General features: G+C 43.4%; 1 protein-coding gene across 4 annotated transcripts in view; it reads right to left on the bottom strand.

Annotated features, from left to right (window-relative positions):
- Positions 1 to 6,979: 6,979 nt before the first annotated feature.
- Positions 6,980 to 17,418, bottom strand: part of Taf1 (TATA-box binding protein associated factor 1) — a 67,123-nt gene continuing 56,684 nt past the window's right edge. For all 4 annotated transcript variants that reach the window (XM_037421332.2, XM_037421333.2, XM_037421334.2 and 1 more), the window contains 7 exons: positions 15,878 to 16,039; positions 12,179 to 12,430; positions 11,274 to 11,451; positions 9,694 to 10,130; positions 8,898 to 9,080; positions 7,796 to 8,059; positions 6,980 to 7,340 (listed from right to left, as the gene is read on the bottom strand). In XM_037421332.2, the coding sequence (XP_037277229.1) occupies positions 7,032 to 7,340; positions 7,796 to 8,059; positions 8,898 to 9,080; positions 9,694 to 10,130; positions 11,274 to 11,451; positions 12,179 to 12,430; positions 15,878 to 16,039 (1,785 nt within the window). In that variant the 3' untranslated portion in view covers positions 6,980 to 7,031. The remainder of the gene's footprint in view (positions 7,341 to 7,795; positions 8,060 to 8,897; positions 9,081 to 9,693; positions 10,131 to 11,273; positions 11,452 to 12,178; positions 12,431 to 15,877; positions 16,040 to 17,418) is intronic.

Below are 17,418 nucleotides of genomic sequence, written 5' to 3'. Positions count from 1 at the left end.
CCGGGCCGCGGCCGGGCCTGACCGAGCAATCAGAAACATTCGACGGCCCGCTCCACAAAGTGAGCGCAGAAACTACTTGTGCCGGGGCCAAAAAAAAAAAAAAAAACGCCCGCACTAAGCATTGGCTATCTTGTCGCAAAAATCGAAATCAAGCTTCCTTGCATTCCAACATCTTCGCCATTGTTTTTCTGTTATATAATACCAAAAACTAAACGTTCTTATAGTTATATGTGTTGCAGAAAACTGAAGCAAGTATGTTCCGGGACGGCTAGCGGCAGCACTGACCGCTCCGGCAAACGCTCTGGTCTTGCAGATGACCAATTAAACTGCCGACTTGTCTCGGGAACCTGATTGATTGATATGTGGGGTTTAACGTCCCAAAACCACCATATGATCATGAGATACGCCGTAGTGGAGGGCTCCGGCACCCAAATCTGAGCACACGGGCCTACAACATTTTCGCCTCCATCGGAAATCCAGCCGCCGAGTACCTTAGCCACTAGACCACCGCGGCAGGGCTGTCTCGGGAACCTGCGAACTGCGCCATGTATTGTTGATTCTGCTGAGATGGTGAGAAGGTCGCGCGTTCAACCAACCTAATTAGCACTGGTCTACAGTGCATGTGTGAACGAGTGCAGTGCGTGCAATGGCACGAGCAGGGCCAACCACGCTATACCTACGCACAGCACTTCGACGACATATGTTCGAGGTAATGCGACGTCGGGAATACTCAGGGTAGCTGTTGGTGGTTAAACTCGGCGACAACTTTTCTTGGAATTGGAGCGAAGGCTACAGATCCAAATCACAGCTAGGCATCCTACCGCCAGTGAATGCACTTCCACGGCAGTGCCCGTATTTTCACCGTGATATATAGAAGTTTCTCTTTTATTTTCTACTTGGAGCTATTTGGGACAGGACGCAGCTCCTACCATTAAGATAGTCGTATTTACTGTAATTTATTCGTTGTGACTTCGCGTTTTTGAACACCTGAGAAAGTCCCGCCTTTTTACGTGTACCTCAAACGCTAAGCGGCGTCTGCGTCTACATGAAAGGCTTATTGTGCGTCCCCATCACTTTCCATAGCGTTACGAGACGCGCGCCACAACAGACTACTTCGCATAGTGCTACATGTGTAGATGCTCCGCCTCCGTGGCTTTCCCTTCAGTGCCAAGAAAAGTTGTCGCCGAGTATATAGCTTACTTTGCACCAAATTAGCTACTATAGAGGACCCTGTCTGGCTACAAAAATTTGAGCTTGGCGCCATGGCTATACCCTTGAATGCGACTGCATTTCTCAGTCGGGCTATATGTCATGCGTCCGTCGGGATCCGTTCACCGTCCTCTCCCATAGCAACAGCTGTGGGCGGGCGCGCGCATCCCTGTCAACCGGAGCTTTCGCCCGTGTCACGCTTCGGCGTCAGCAGCATTCCGCAACAGCTGTGGGCGTGCGCGCTTATCCTCGCCCCTAACAACCGAAGCCCTCCCCCCCCCCCCCCCTTGATTTGCCGCCGCCTTAACGCAGTGCGTTTGAAACGCGTTTGTGCTGCCTTGACACAGCCTGACAACAGCACATATTAAACGCGTTATTCTTCTAATGTTGGGTTCTCACGTGCGAAATGCCGCTATGGACGCTACGCAATGCATTCGCTTTTCCTCACGATTCCCTTCGGGGAGGTTAGGGCATTTTTTTGGCTACATTGAACTTCTGTATAGGCGTATTCAGCAGCTAATTTTCTTATTATTATTTGTAAGTAAAAGAACAAGGGAGCCTAAAGATCATGCCACTATTTTCAACCTTCTGTGTCGCGAACTAATGCGCACGCATATGTCTTGGCACCAAGGACATGCAGTTTGGTGCCACCAAAGTAAATGTACACAAAGCACCCCCACCCAAAACAAATATCAGCACTAAAGTGAAGCTGGTCTGTTATTAATCGTGAATCAAGTAATCAATTTCAGTGTGCAGCTCGAACAAAAAACTGTTTGAATGTTTAACGTTCCCACTGACTTGTTGACAGTGATGCTCCAAAATTACACTATCTCTGGGAATAACTCTATTCTGCATAAATCGTACACACTCAATGTGATACAGTTGCTGCACAACAAGGTGCCAAATATGATGTATGGAACTAAATGTCCGAGAATGCAAAATTATTTGTCTCCTGAAAAACTAACATTCTGCCTATTTATATTTTGAACTGCGTTGCCTCACGTAACTTATCACTTGTTACGAATGTTTACATGCACATATATATCATGCAGGATTAACATGAATGTAAAATTTTGACTATTACTGCACTTCTCACAAAAGAGCCATGAAATTCAGTTTTTGCATTTACTCTAGCAGCGCTTTGAGGATATTGCCACTTCAGCTTATTTATTGAAATATACGTGAGCAGCGTGCTACACAACCCATTTATTTTATATCTGCACTATATGTCCCATTCCTTCAGTTATGGCTCTGAGGTTATACTATTTTGTCACACCCGAAGTCTGCTGGAAGTCACTCCATTATTATTTTTGACTCATACTATTCTGCTCCTTTTTGTTTGCGTTTTATCGACCCTTTTCAGCACTCAGTAACTCGCCTATGGCTTGAAGAGCAAGAGGGAAATAAATATGGTCCAATTTCTGTTTTTGCATAGTTAAAATCATACTTATTTGATAAAAATTCGCCATAATATAGCTTTCTTGTTATTGGGCGATAAAGTTAAATGGCATGGCTACTTTGGCAACATTTAGCGGGAATTTCGACTCCTTTTCAAATCTGCCCAATGGCAACAATGGGAATACTCAGTGTGTACTCGTAGGTTGCTGCATTGCTACCATGTAAATATATGTTTATTTGTGATTTACCACTAGCAGAGAGAGGTACTGTCACAATGCCAACTTGAGACCCACATGAGTCTTTGTCACTGAGCTCTTGTCAAAGCTAGTGCATACATTTACATTCTTTTTGGCTTGCATTGCATATTACAATATTTGATAAGCTTTATTTGCCAACTCTAGTGAACATTTTCTCAACAAGATTCCATTGTATCATAATATACGACATGAAACCAGTTATTTCTCCAAGTGCATCCTTCTGCAACAAATGTGGCCAGCCATTCTAATACCATCAAATTTTGAAAAAGATGTTTTTAAGTAACAGCACAAAAGTGCTGTTACTTAAAAAATTACCAGAGTATATGTCTGTATAGACTATATTCATTCACTTGCTGAGAGCAAGTGTGGAAATGGAAAGCCATGTAGCTAGCGTACGGTTCACCCTTGCCCTCCAATATTTGCAGCCATTTTTGAGGGGCGAATCACCTCAGGGTCTTGGTTTGTCGGCATGTGATATGATTGTAGAGAAGAGGACGAGCCACCGTGCTATCGCGAAGCCCACCCATTCACCTCTTCTTTATTCTTGTTCTGCTCTGCTCGTAATGATGATATCACCACTCCTTGTCTTCTACATAATTTTCAACATCCTCCGCGTCCCCACAGTTGCGAATGACAACGGAGAACACTAAAATCACACATGGATTCCAAGTACACAATGTTCATCAATACGAGTTCCATGTCAATCCTTGTATAGAATCATCCGGATTTCTTTCTGCGCTTGGCCTTCCAGCGATGTTTACGGCTCTTGTTCCCCGATCTTGCCAGTGGACGCATCATTTTCGTTAAACTGCTTTCTACGATCGGTTTCCTTGGGCAGGAAGGTCCATTATGCAGACTCTTCTGCAAGTTATGGTACAGCTGTTCCTCATAACTTTTCTTGATTTCTTTCTCTTGGCTGCCCTTGCCTTGGGAGCATTAGCCCTTTCACTCTGCGCTGGTTTGGACAGTCTTATTCGGGGGGGTTGACGTCTTGACATACCGCATTTTTGCAAATATATGCCGTACCAACCACATTCTCTCTAATCTTGACTTCTGTGGCTTACCCAAAGTGCCGCAGTTTTGATAAGTACAGGCAGTAGACTTTCGTTTTCTCATTGACTTTAAAATTCTGTTCCCTTGGGAAATCCTTTTATCGGGCATTTGATTGCACAGACGTGACGACTGCAATACAACAAAATCTGGCATCTTCGCCATGCAATCATTCTCAAGCTCTGGTGAGTCATCTTTTAGATTTCCAGATGCCTTCTGCTTTTCCTTCGTACAAGTCTCTTCTAGCATGTGCACTTGAGTTGCTGTAACTGTCGTGTCGTTTGCTTCATTGATAATGTACGCTGATGGAAGTTCTAAAGGCGTGGCCCAGTTCTTTGGAAGTAGCGGTTGTTCTGTACGCGCTTGTATGTTTTTTACGGTGGTGAAATCAGCGACATTTCGGCTTCCAGCACGTTCAGCAATTCGTCGTGAGTCTGGGTCGTCTAGCTTTTGTAGAACAAGATTGCTGCTGAAAAAGCAAAAGCTAGATGGCCGCGCCACAGATGAAGAGTTCACGTTAGCTTGTGCTCCTGTCCAAATCCTTTGCCTCATGGCCTCCAAGTGAGCTTGTCAAGCATTTAATACATCTGCGATCTTATATTACACTCTGACCTTCGCTAGAATGATCTGGTGTTCATAAAGCTCTGCTTCCTCCATCTCTGCTTCCAAATGATCGATGTCAACTGTGTTTTCAATCTCCTTATCGATTCCTCTGAGAAGCTCATACTATTCAGTCAAAATTCGGTGAATTTTACGCAACTCACATATTGATGGGTGGTCCATATGCCGTAGGTGTTCGATATCTCCAATGACCTGCGTGACGGCCTTGCGTGTTTGACTCCGCCCTTCGTAGAGGGCCTTCATGATCCGGTCCAGTGTCGGAAACGGGAGAGATCACTGGCCGGCCATGTCATGAGGCAAAGTCGGAGTCAACACGGCATCCATCGCAAAAGGTTCGCACAACGAATATCCGCCATTTGTCGGGCTGTCGTTCTTCATGATCTTGTGCATATCGGGCCATCGACATGAAGGGCGAGTCGGGACTGAGCCGAAGAAGTGAGGGCTCCCGTTTTGTGAGCCTCCAGACGATGCCTGTACTCGTGGAGTTGCACTGTCAAGATGTACGTCGTTGACCTATGGACTACCCTGACTTGTGAATATCGGCCCGTCGTCGTGAAAGGCAAGTCAGGACAGAGCTGATGTAGACATGAGGGCTCCAGTCTCGCGAACCTCCAGACGATGCCTGCATTCAAGTCAGTCCATGGGTGCTCCTAGTAGTCTTAGTTGCAACCGGAGTCGTGCTCACAGGTCACAATGGTGTTTAGGCCTCGCACATCAGCTTTAGCCATGGCGGCTTCGCAAAAGTCCTCGAGGCTACGACTGCGGTCAAAATTAGTGAAGTCCGCTCCGTCTCACCTCCGAAGGTCCTTCCTCCCGGGTTTCACAGCAACAAAATGTAGAAAACAGGACGAGTTGCCATGCCCATGGTGAAGCCCACACATCCACATCTTTGTCTTGTTGCCTAGATCTTGGCTTACACTCACAAGAGGGATTGGCCAAACTGTACCTTACAATTAAAATTTTTCATATAATGCTTGCTAAAAAAGAGAAAAATTAGATGATAACAATAATAATGTTTCTTAAAAATGGTTAAAAAGTGCAGAATTCGATAAACCAGAATATATAAAACAAATTAGCAATAATGAAGAAGGGGGACAAAGAATTCGATATATCTGGCAGTACCACTAGCAGCGTATTCTTCCGTTGCCTGAATGAATTTATGTAGCACTGACAGAACAGCACTGCGGCCCGCACCCAACTGACTGGCTCAAAACGATAAAAGGGTGGATGTATTAACTGCCAATCCGAGCATACCAATCCGTGTCTCAAAAATTATTCGGCACAGTGAGGCGAAGCTGCGGCACGTGAGAAGAAAGTGTTCTATTGTTTCTGGTTCATTGCAAACTGTACATAGGTTAGTTAACGAAAATCCTAATTTGTGGAGATAAAAATTTAACCGAGAAACTCTACAGCGAAAGCTTGTGAGGGTCACCTCACATTAACGGGAAAGGCATTTTGCGGTGTTCCATGTGAATTGCAAGTGCCGAAATTCTTCAGATTGTAGGAGCAATATTTCGCTGATTTTTAAAATTAACAGGCATTCGAATGGTTCAGCAGTAATAAAAGAAAACTGTGGAGCTACTAGTACCACCGGGAAATTTAAAGATGCCAAAGCGAGCGAGTCAGCAGTTTCATTTCGTGCAATTCCAGCATGCCCGGGGACCCAAAGAAGCCAAACTTCTGATAGGCTATGCGGTATGAGAGACCAAAATATCCTGAGAAGAGGAGATTGCTTTGCGGACATTAAATGTGTACAAACAGACAAAGCATCCGAAATAATAATAGCTTTTGATTGCTGAGAACTTAGTTTTCAAAGAGCCAATGTAATAGCCAGGAATTCTGCGAGATGAATTGGCGTAAAGTCAGGCAATCAGTTTTAAAGAAGGTCAGCTTCTTTATTCTTGTCCTGCTCTGATCTTAATGATGATATTACCACTCCTCGTCTTCTACATAATTTTCAACAATGATCACGATCCATCATAATTGGGTATTCGCCACAAAAATTTGGCAAATACCACTACTCGCCACCGATTCACTAAAAATGAAGGCAACAGCTGGCCCAATAAATAGCCAATGAAGTATTGATACTTAATTGCTATTAATTTATAGACATTTGTTACATTCAGTCTCAAAAATGGTTTCAAATGCCAAGTTTTCTCCTGTAAAGCACACTTTGTAGCATGTTGCACTGTGTAACACAAAGACAACTTATGGTAAAACTGCTCCTAATGGGCAATGAGAGACAAGCCGATAGGCATTTCTAACTTTTTACTTCTACTAGAGCCCTCCAATGCTCTGCTTCTACCTTTGTAGTACATAGCAGGTGCTTTTTCCCTAGAAGCCCTTCTGAGCTTGATTTCCTACACAGTAAAGGTGCAACTTTCTCACAAACCTCAAGGATTTTGTTGAAGCATTTCTCTCAAATCTGACTGAGCAGGACAGTATTTTCTGATGAAAAGATAAAACATGATGTGTTTATTTTTATGTACAATATGATCAAAACCACAAGTCCTCTTCATCCTTTTCTGGTGCATCTTCGAGGTTTAATAGATCCCCCCTATCTTCTACTTCCTCCTCAGACTCTGAAACAGCCAGGTCCGTGCTGATGACATTGTCCTGGGCTGCAGATGGTTCACCAGTCTCCATGCTTCGTACAGTGGTATTGCCATCTATTTGGTTGTCCTCGCCTTCCGCTTCCATGGCAGCTGGTGCATCGTGTTCCATTTGCTGGAAGTGGTACTTGCCTTGAAGCAAGAACTCAGATGGGTCATAGTTCTCGTCTATCATCTCGGTGTCTTCCATCACCTAGGGACAAGAAGATGCAGAGGTCAACTTAGCACAAAAACAGTACAGAGAAATTATGCCTCAGGCAGGTTAGATTGATGTCTCATACTCCATGAAACTTAATTTCATTCACTTATGGAAAAGGCTTAGTTATTCGAAAGCTGATGTGTATCATTACAATTAAAAAGTATATGTTAAAGAGTGTTAATGGTTGGAGAATGGACTCAGTCTAGTAATGTCTAGGCCTCAGCATTCCTTTTCTTGAGCATCAGCAAATCCTTTTCATCCATTAAGAAAGCTCAAAAACTAAAAAATAACAGGTATTCAGACCCTCGTATACAGGTGCCATGTCTTGGCTTTGGTGTGGGAAGGGGCTTTTGTAAGGCAGTGGTTGTATGCCACTGCATAAATTATGAAGTGACAGCCATGGCCAAGTGTAAGCTCAATGATTCCATACTGAGTAGTGTCTTTTTCACCTCTGGTTCCTGCACCATAGAGGCCCTTGTCATGAGAACATGCGGATGCTCGTCATCGGAGTCCCCAGTCATGTCTTCTTCCTCAGGCTCGCTATTTTCGGGGGTGATTTGCAGGTCCTGGTCCAAGACACTTTTGTCTGGCCCAACTGTAGATGATGGACACCTTTCTTCAAGCAGCGAAGTGTCGCCCTCCTCATCTCCTTCCACATCCACAAATTCACAGTCCTCTGGTGCTGCACTGTCGCTGTGCTTCCGTGACGAAAGCTGCCAGGGAAGGCAGCACACGGTTAGAGGTGGACAGAGCATTTAACACAAGCAAAGAATACTGCTATCTACTACTGCAAAGAATACTGCTATCTTTTTTTTTTTTTTGACTCAGAACTAGGGTGGCGTGTTAGATTGACTGCTTTTGGACAAATCGTCCACTTTTCAAATTATGTAGCAGCCAGCACAGGCACTTGCTGCCCATTAGACAAGCATTACTACACAACAGAAATGTTACACAGATTAGGCCCACCCAGAATACTGCCATTTCTGCTTTGAGCAACTTGGCCAACGAAGTTGCGATGAAAATGACATGATCAAATAATCGGCCAAACATGCCTTGGTGAGCGTACTGCAACTGCCTACACTTCGTATAGGGCTTTTGTGAGCTTCCAAAGAGCCGCAGCCATTTGGGTAGTACCAATGGCTTTACTTTCAAGCCAAGCAACAGGTTGAGTAATATGAAGTAGCCCAGAGATCCTTTCTCAGGGCAAATGCAAATCAGTGCTCCTAACATCAAGACACTTCCTCACTTAAATTTGTGAGCTTCTGATTTTTTTTCCTTGCCTTTCTTTTTTTTTTTTGCAAGAGCCAAGACAAGCATGTATTGAAGGACCATCAGTTCTTTGAGAAATGCCTCCTGTTACAGCATATTGTGGCTACATATCTAGCTTATTGAAAAAATTTTCATGTAATGAAAGGAAAACCAAAAATAAGCCCAGTTCTTTCCACGAGTCATGTAAAGTCTGCTCGAGAAAATGCACCAGCATTGTACACACTAGGTGAATTTATCCTGCAGCAGGTACCATACTGCTGTTACTAGGACAGAGGAACTCACTCTGGAAAGGCTGGTATATGCTTGCGGATCCAGGTCATCTCGCACAATGTCACTTTCAGCCAACACACTGTCTTCAGCCGGGTAGGAGTTTCCTGTGGCCACCGAGTCAGTGTCGGCTGCCTCCAAAGCGGCCTCCTGAGCCACCTTGATGGCTTGCTCAAGCTGGCTTAGCTGGCTGTCATGCTACAAAAAAGAAAGATACATTTTACGTTTTCCTTGTTACATTACATACGCACCACTTCTATTCATTGGATTGTTCAAAAGTAAGCACAGCCATTCCTATGCCTTCAAATGACTGTCCACAGATCTATTGAGATCTCTTCAGTAATTGCATCTATAAATGGTAGTTTTTTTTCTTTTGAAAGACGAAAGCCTTGGATGCCTCATCAAATGCAAAAATTGACCATCGTGGTCAACATAAGTGATGTAAAAAATCATCATTATTCCTGTGATAACATCACCATACGATGTTTTCATGGTGTCACAGATCGTCATAATTTGTGACATCATTATGACATCGCATGGTCGAAGGTGGGCCGATCAAGAAGGCAATGCAAAACCAGGTGAGGTGTAGACAGCTTGCAAGGCCTCCAATTTGGGAGGCAGGGCAGAACCAAGTTAGATACAGAAAACTTTTGGATGGGGGTGGGGAAGGATCGGTGCATTGGTTTAGAAAATGAAGAAAATGGCTTTCGCATTCAAGTCATCTTAGAATGCATATTGCGAGTATCCTTTTTTTTTACGTGCCAAGATGACTTATTGCTGCAAGTTAAAAAAAAAGTTCAAACGCGCAAACCTCGTCAAGGGCAGCACGACAAGCGTCGACAATTTCCTTAGCCTTCTGAGTGAACTGGCTGTCAGCACCGTTGAACTGCATGCTGTTTCGGTACAGGAGTTCAACATCGGAGAAGAATTCTTCCCGGCTGTGGTACTTGTGCGCTTTGATGTTCTTGATGACGGTGTCCAGATCCATGGGGCTCTTGATGACCGTGTAGTAGTCCTTTACAAACTTCTTGTTGACAGGCTTGTGAAAGGGCCACGACTCAGGAATGCTCTTGAGGTGGTCAGTTACGATGCCTTCCAGGATGTAGGACAGGGCCACCTGGTCATCATCATCCAGCAGTGGGTTGATGGCTTTTTCCAAACGCATCAGCTTGTCCTCTTTCTCGGCAAAGCGCTTGATGCACAGCTCTAACATGCTCTGCGCTGCCTGTGTCAACGGACTCTTGGGGCCTAGGTATAGAGGTTGCAACCAATCAAAACAGCAATTAGATATCACTTGTAAAAATGCTTTCTTTGAATGGCATGAATAAACAGGAATGGCCTTTTAAAAGGGAAACTGGGTTAAGGGGATATTCTGCTGTAGAAATAAATCAACTGGTTTAGTTTTTCATGCTGAGCTCAAATATGCAATAACTTACCTTGTAGCTGCACTCTGCAGTAGAAAGTGAATGGTAAGCTAGGTACTAAAATGTGCAATAGGTGCAGCACTGCAAACAGTTTTCCAATCAAATGATAACTACTCATTTGGCAGGTTCAATGTACTATGCAGAAAATTATAAATCCACTCATCAATTTTTGTAATATACAGTCTGGGCTTTATGTTTAAGAATGATTGCACATCTAGCTGTTCTAGATCTCAAGATGCCACTCCAGCAAAATTAAATAAGTGGCCCAAAACATTTCAGGTTTAGCTTGTACACAATACACCGATTTACACTGCAGCAGGAATACCAGTCTTATATAAGAATTAAATTAGACTTTACATGTCAAAGAATAGATGTAGATTTCAATAGTGCATCAAATGCTCATTTTCCATGATTTTTCTTTTCTGTCCTTCTAACCCATGTCCACCATTAAAGAACACTTTTTCATGGCAGCTCAACTCAGTGACGAGCTGAATGATCTGGATTTGTTTATTTTTTTTACACACCTCTGGTAAGACAAGGTTTTCAGAGACAGGTTACAAAGAGCTTTCTTCAAATTTGTCCTAGATAGCATTAGGAAATAAGGTCTGCTCGTACATTCAACTTATTCTGGTGCATTTGCCTAGAAGCTTCCTAAATTCAAATTACACTGTGCTTAAAGCACTATAAACAATACACGAAATTTTTTTTTGGAGAAAGTCGCAGGCATATTTATACAGAGGGTCATTTAAAAGAAAGTTGTGCCTCTTCAAATATGAACAATTTGCAGTATTCCAAATGAAGATGTAGTGAGACAAACTATTGAATGCGCAGGGGCTTTACGTGAACTTCCATACATAGATAGACAAGTAAAAATGGCAAAAACGGTTGCAGGCAAACTTGAGATAAGGAAGCAGGGATGACAAATGACAGAGAAATAATGAGGGGGAGCGAGTGCTATGTAACTGACCATTGTAGAGCGTGCTGTTCTCCACAATCTGATTGACATCAACGAGGAACTCTTCTCGACTCTGGTAGCGCTTCTCGTGCACCTTCTCCCGTATCCGTTGCAGGTCCATCGGGACAGTGATGATCTTGTGGTAGTCTGGCACTACCTTGGCACTGACAGGATGCCAGAACGGCTGCGTCTGCACATTGAAAGTGGCACATACTTTTTTAGACTGCCTACTTATGTGCAAAAAAAAAAAGCGTGTCGAACAATAAAGGAGGGGGGAGGGCATCACAATGAAGCAATGGTTGTCCAGTTAGTTTATTGATAATAAAACTAAAGTTGAATAACTAGTTTTGCCTGCATTAATTTTTACAGTGTTGTTTCATTGATCTCAGGATGATAGAAAGAAATAATTACATGGGTGCAGAGTCCTTCTTAAGTCTAAGCACTGTTTTGCTTGATTTCTGCTCATTGCCATTTTATTGCAGTGTAACAGTTACTAATCTTTTTTTTTTCTTCATATAATTGTGCATTCTCTCCCAATGCAAGAAAAAGCACCAATCTTTTTTATCAATGGCATGATTAACAAAACTTTAACTGCATCACACATGCATGGCACAACCTATTGAGAACAACAAACAACGAAGACAAGGAAGGTGTAGGGGATGTTATTTGTACTATAATAAATGTAGTACAGTAACTATAATATATAGTAATATGATAGATTCATGATGTAAATTCTACAATACATTATTAGACCGCAAAAAATATCCTCTACTGGTTCCACTGTCGGTTTCATTAGGTCAACTCAAACATAGAAAACAAGCCTTTGATCCATTTCCTTTCTTTCATGCATGCTTTGTATGGCAGAGTGTCAGGGATCATGGGTTCGAATGAGAAAGCGCCAACAAGCACACACGTACATCAGGCAGGTCCCGCATCTCATTCAGTATGGTCTCCAGGAGGATGGACAGGGTGACCACTGGGTCGGTACGTCGACGGTTGGCTGACTTGTTTGGTTTGCGCAGGTAGTCGCAGTGTAGCACAGTGCCTGCACGCCGTCGCTTCTTGAGGGCCATGGCTTCCTTGGGGAACTTGAGAACCAGAGACTTGCGCCGGATCTCATCCGCATGCTTGATGAGTTGTTTGGACAGCACCACACGCGTCTCATCCACCTGCCAAATCACCACAGTGAGCGGATCATTAGCGGAGAGAGTAAGCGATACCAATGCTGGAAGGCAAAAATGTTGAGAAAAGTCCCTCACAAAATAAGCATTTTCAAATAAAGAGCTGCTAAGGCCAGAATATTAATGCAATATCAAAAATAAAAATTTGGATTATATAATTCCTGCTAACCGAAAATTTTTGAAATACTAAAATGAAACCAGCCACTTTGTATATTGCAAACTATTTTTCCTTTCTGTGCAGTATAGAACAAAGTCAAGGTTGAAATACTGCGACTAAACAAGTGCAGTGATGAGTAAAGGGTATATATTCCCTTCAGACGTGAATTATGATCCACTGTCTGCAAATGTTTTAAGTTTGCATGGCATGATTCGAAGGCACTCAGTACTACATTCCAAAAAAAGAAAATGAAGGAATGTTTTGTCTTGCGTGAGTTTTAGTAATTAATGTTAATTAGCATGTAATTAAGTATCGAATTGTTATTTATTCGGTCAGCATCAATTTTTGCACAAAAAGAATAACATATTAGGTTCAAGTGCAAGCACAGTTTGTTTTTGGATTGCATTCATTTAAAAAAAAAAAGAAAAAACCTTAAAGGGGCCTTGAAACACTTTTTTAAGTAGTAACTAGGAATGAATTCACTGGAAGAGCTTGTTGCCTCAAAAATTAAAAGCTGTAAAAATAAAAAAAAAAAACGTCCAGTACGAGTGGAGTTACAAAGATTCTCGTTCTCTCCTCGTTCAATCTCGTTCTCTCCTCTCTTGCCCCGATGAAAGCGCTGGAAGCTAAGCAGGAAGGGGTGGCAGGGGCTAGGAAAATACTTCACTTGCGCCTCGCCACTTTGAGCACTTTTTACTTTTCTTTTTCTTTGAATGCAAGGCTTCTTCAGTGTGATCGCGCGCACACGCGTGGACAAGTCGCGGCCTCTTGTGGCGATCTTTGTAACGACCAAGCGCGCCATGTTCAAATCAGCCAATGGCTGATAGATGGGCTTTCTACGAGTGATTTTTGAGTGTCTTCCGTCGTTTGTCGAGAGAAGAGAAAGCAATTTTTAGCTGACTTTGATAATTTATTGTAACTACCAGGCCACGTGCTGCGCTGTAGCACTTGACTGGCGTGTTGTCGGGGGCCTCTACTACTGATCAACAGCGTTTTCTGACCATGCTCAAAAAGTGTTCAGGGCCAGTTTAACGTGGCACCTGGAACAGGGCACGTCAACTGGTCGCCGAACAAGGCAGTGCCGTGATGTGCCTCTAAACATTATGTGTACAATTGTACATGCTGCAGCTGAAGGGAATTTAGCTGTTCTGTTAAATCATCAGCTTCATACTTACCTACTACAAAACGAAGAAAATATGAGTGATATAAAAATTATTTATCAGACCCCAACCAACTTTGACATAACTTGTGACACACCATAGGTGAGAATACCAAACTGGTTGGCTTTAAAGCTTGCTTAGTCCTGTTTACGCAACGCATACTTGCCTGATTTCTACTAGATACATACTTTTGCCATATCATCTTTCTCAACATTTTTAACACTGCAGCAGGCACCCGTGTGTTTACAGGACCACATATAGTAGTTATATAGCAGTAACCCAGATGACACCCCACCAGTAATGATAGAAGAAGTCAGAAAAGCCTTGGAGAGCATGCAAAGAGGCAAAGCTGCTGGTGAGGATCAGGTAACATGACATCTGTTGAAAGACGGAGGACAGATTGTGTTAGAAAAACTAGCCACCCTGTTTACGAGGTGTCTCCTGACGGGGAGAGTACTAGAGTCTTGGAAGAATGCTAACATCATCTTAATAGATAAGAAAGGAGATGACAAGGACTTGAGAATTACAGGCCGATTAGCTTGCTCTCTGTAGTATACAAGCTATTTACAAAGGTAATTGCTACAGAGTAAAGAAAACATTAGAATTCAATCAACCAAAGGAACAAGCAGGATTTCGAAAAGGCTACCCAACAACTGACTGCGTTCATACTGTCAATCAGGTAATAGAGAAATGCTCAGAATATAACCAACCACTATACTTAGCCTTCATAGATTACAAGAAGGCGTTTGATTCAGTAGAAATATCAGCAGTCATGCAGACACTGCGGAATCAGGGCGTCGATGAAGCATATATAAACATCCTGGAAGAAATCTACAGGGAATCAACTGCTACTATAGTGCTTCATAAAGGAAGCAACAGAATACCAATTAAGAAGGATGCAAGGCAGGGGGATACAATGTCCCAAATGCTATTTACCGCGTGCTTACAGGAGGTTTCCAAAGGCCTAGAATGGGAACATTTAGAAATAAGAGTTAATGGAGAGTACCTTGGTGACCTGCGCTTTGCCAACGACATTGCATTGCTGAGTAACTCAGGGGACAAATTGCAAATCATGATTACGAAGTTAGACAAGGAGAGCAGAAAGGTGGGTCTTAAAATTAATCTTCAGAAAACGAAAATAATGTACAACAACCTTGGAAGAGAGCAGCGTTTCAAGATAGGTAATAGTCCACTTCAAGTTGTAAAAGACTATGTCTACTTAGGCCAGGTAATAACCGTGGAGCCGAACCACGAGGTTGAAGTAACTAGAAGAATAAGAATGGGGTGGAGCACATTTGGCAAGCACTCTCAAATTATGACAGGTAGATTGCCACTATCCCTCAAGAAGAAGGTATATAACAGCTGTATCTTGCCGGTACTTAGCTACGGAGCAGAAACCTGGAGACTTACAATGAGAGTTCAGCTTAAACTGAGGACGACCCAGCGAGCACTGGAAAGAAAAATGGTAGGTGTAACCTTAAGAGACAAGAAGAGAGCAGAATGGATTAGGGAACAAATGGGGGTTAAGGATATGATAGTTGAAATCAAGAAGAGGAAATGGACATGGGCCGGGCATGTAGTGCATAGACAGGATAACCGCTGGTCATTAAGGGTAACTAACTGGATTACTAGAGAAGGCAAGCGAGTTAGAGGGAGACAGAAGGTTAGGTGGGCAGATGAGGTTAAGAAGTTTTCGGGTATGAATTGGCAGCAGCAAGCACAGGACCGAGTTAACTGGCGGAACATGGGAGAGGCCTTTGTCCTACAGTGGACGTAGTCAGGATGATGATGATGATGACATAGTAGTTATACTTTTATCTGAACATAAACTTCCTTATGAACAACAACGAGTCCACTGTTAGCCCTCAGAAGGCATCTTGACAAAGACTGCCAGCCAACGTTGCCGAGTGCTACTTAGTTTCTAGTTCACATGCATGTGTGCACTCCCCTGCTCTTTTTCATCTTTTGCCAATTGTGAGTGTCCCATTCCTTTCACATAGAATGTAGCTAACCAAAACTTGCTTCTTTTATGAAGTTCTCCGGTATATAATCTAACGTGACAAAACTGGTCCTAGTACTTACAAGGCAGCTGGCACGCTGTCGAATGGGCATGCATACCTTGACAAGGTTGTCGTCCTGCAGTCCACAGCCCTCCTCCTCTTCCTCTTGCTCCTCTGTCATGGCCACTTGCACGGGAGGCAATGGGGCCATGGGCTGGTATTGGGGGCATGCCTTGTTGGTGCGCATGTGCCCGATAGCGCCACAAGCTCCGCACTTTAGCTGCACAAAACCAGTACAAACATGCAGTTATATGCACTGAACACTCAAGTAATAGCTGGCTAAACCCATGTCCACATTAGAGCTGCACAGACATAAGGGCCACACTTTCAGCGTTGGGTTAAGTATTATGTAAAACAGTGTACTTTCTGATCACTTACTACAGTAGGTACACACACTTTGCCAGCCATTGTATGCACCCAACAGTCTACCAACACGGTAGGCTGCTACGGTAACGCGTAATGTAATTCTGCTAAATGTTCCTTTTTTTCTCTCCTTCTATCTTCCTTTCCTCTGTGTTTTCCCGTTCCCAAACAAACAAGGAGGCATTGTGCTCCTTTAGATGGCAGTTGTCAGCCTGTTCCCTCCCTGTTTCCTCTGTGTCTTCTAGTTTTTTTTTGTGTGTGTGTTCAAACCAAACAATAATAATAATTCTTTGAGGTCTTCCCAGGGGTAAAAAAGCAATTCTATACAATGGAGAGCAAACGTAAAAGAAGAAGTTCAGTTATGTGCTTACATATAAGCTACCCAATGTTGAAAATGTCATTTATGATGGCGGTTCTGTTGTATTTAGAACATACAGGAAGGATGCATCCGATGCCTTAACATCATCCTCTTTAATCGATGATCCCACGTACCCATCCTCATCTTCTTTCGTATATACCCCATTTCCCTGGCTGATAAAAAAAAAAATTATCACTTGCATAGCCCATAGTCCCTGAGCTTCAATGAAGTTTTTTTCACTCGACGGCTCTTCTGTGGTGGCTGGCCGGACATTTTGTTCTGCAGTGAAGATGGTTCGTTGGTTTGGGGTGCTGTCCCTTGCCGTGGCGTAGGTGGAGAGTCGTCGTGTTGTTCACTCGCAGGTGCATTACCTTGAAAAGGCTCGTCCAATGAGGGCAGATACCAATCTAGAATTCCAGGCCGATTGCTTGTCAGCTTCCCCACGGCTCCTGGGTGTATTGCTTGCCATTTTAGAGGAGTTCCATACACGACCATCTTCCAAAAGAAATGAGGCTGGCCCTGGTTGCTCAATGATTTTCTTCGGCTCCGAAAAGTGCTAGGATATTTTCCCGTCCCCGCAGACGGCTTTCTCACACGGACGTAGTCACTGACGGCAAAGTTTCTGGTCCGGGCTCCACAACAGTAGTCAGTGTAAAGTTTGGAAGAAGCTTGTTTTTGTTTGACACGCTGACGCAGCCATTTCATCGACTCTGCTGAATTTTGGTGGAATTAAGAATCCGGTAATCCAACAATGCTTGGGCGAGTTCGTGGAAGTCGTCCATGCAGGAAAATGGCGGGTGCAACTCCCGTTGTGGCATGAGGTGCGCAGCGGTAGACAACCAAATAGTCCGTCGCGGTGACACGAATATTACGCCGCT

This window comes from Rhipicephalus microplus, chromosome 2 (assembly GCF_043290135.1).
Source record: "Rhipicephalus microplus isolate Deutch F79 chromosome 2, USDA_Rmic, whole genome shotgun sequence".
In the NCBI taxonomy this organism is placed as follows: Eukaryota; Metazoa; Arthropoda; class Arachnida; order Ixodida; family Ixodidae; genus Rhipicephalus; species Rhipicephalus microplus.
The sequence above is the reverse complement of the archived record's forward strand: the minus strand, read 5'-3'. Positions and strand labels throughout refer to the sequence as shown.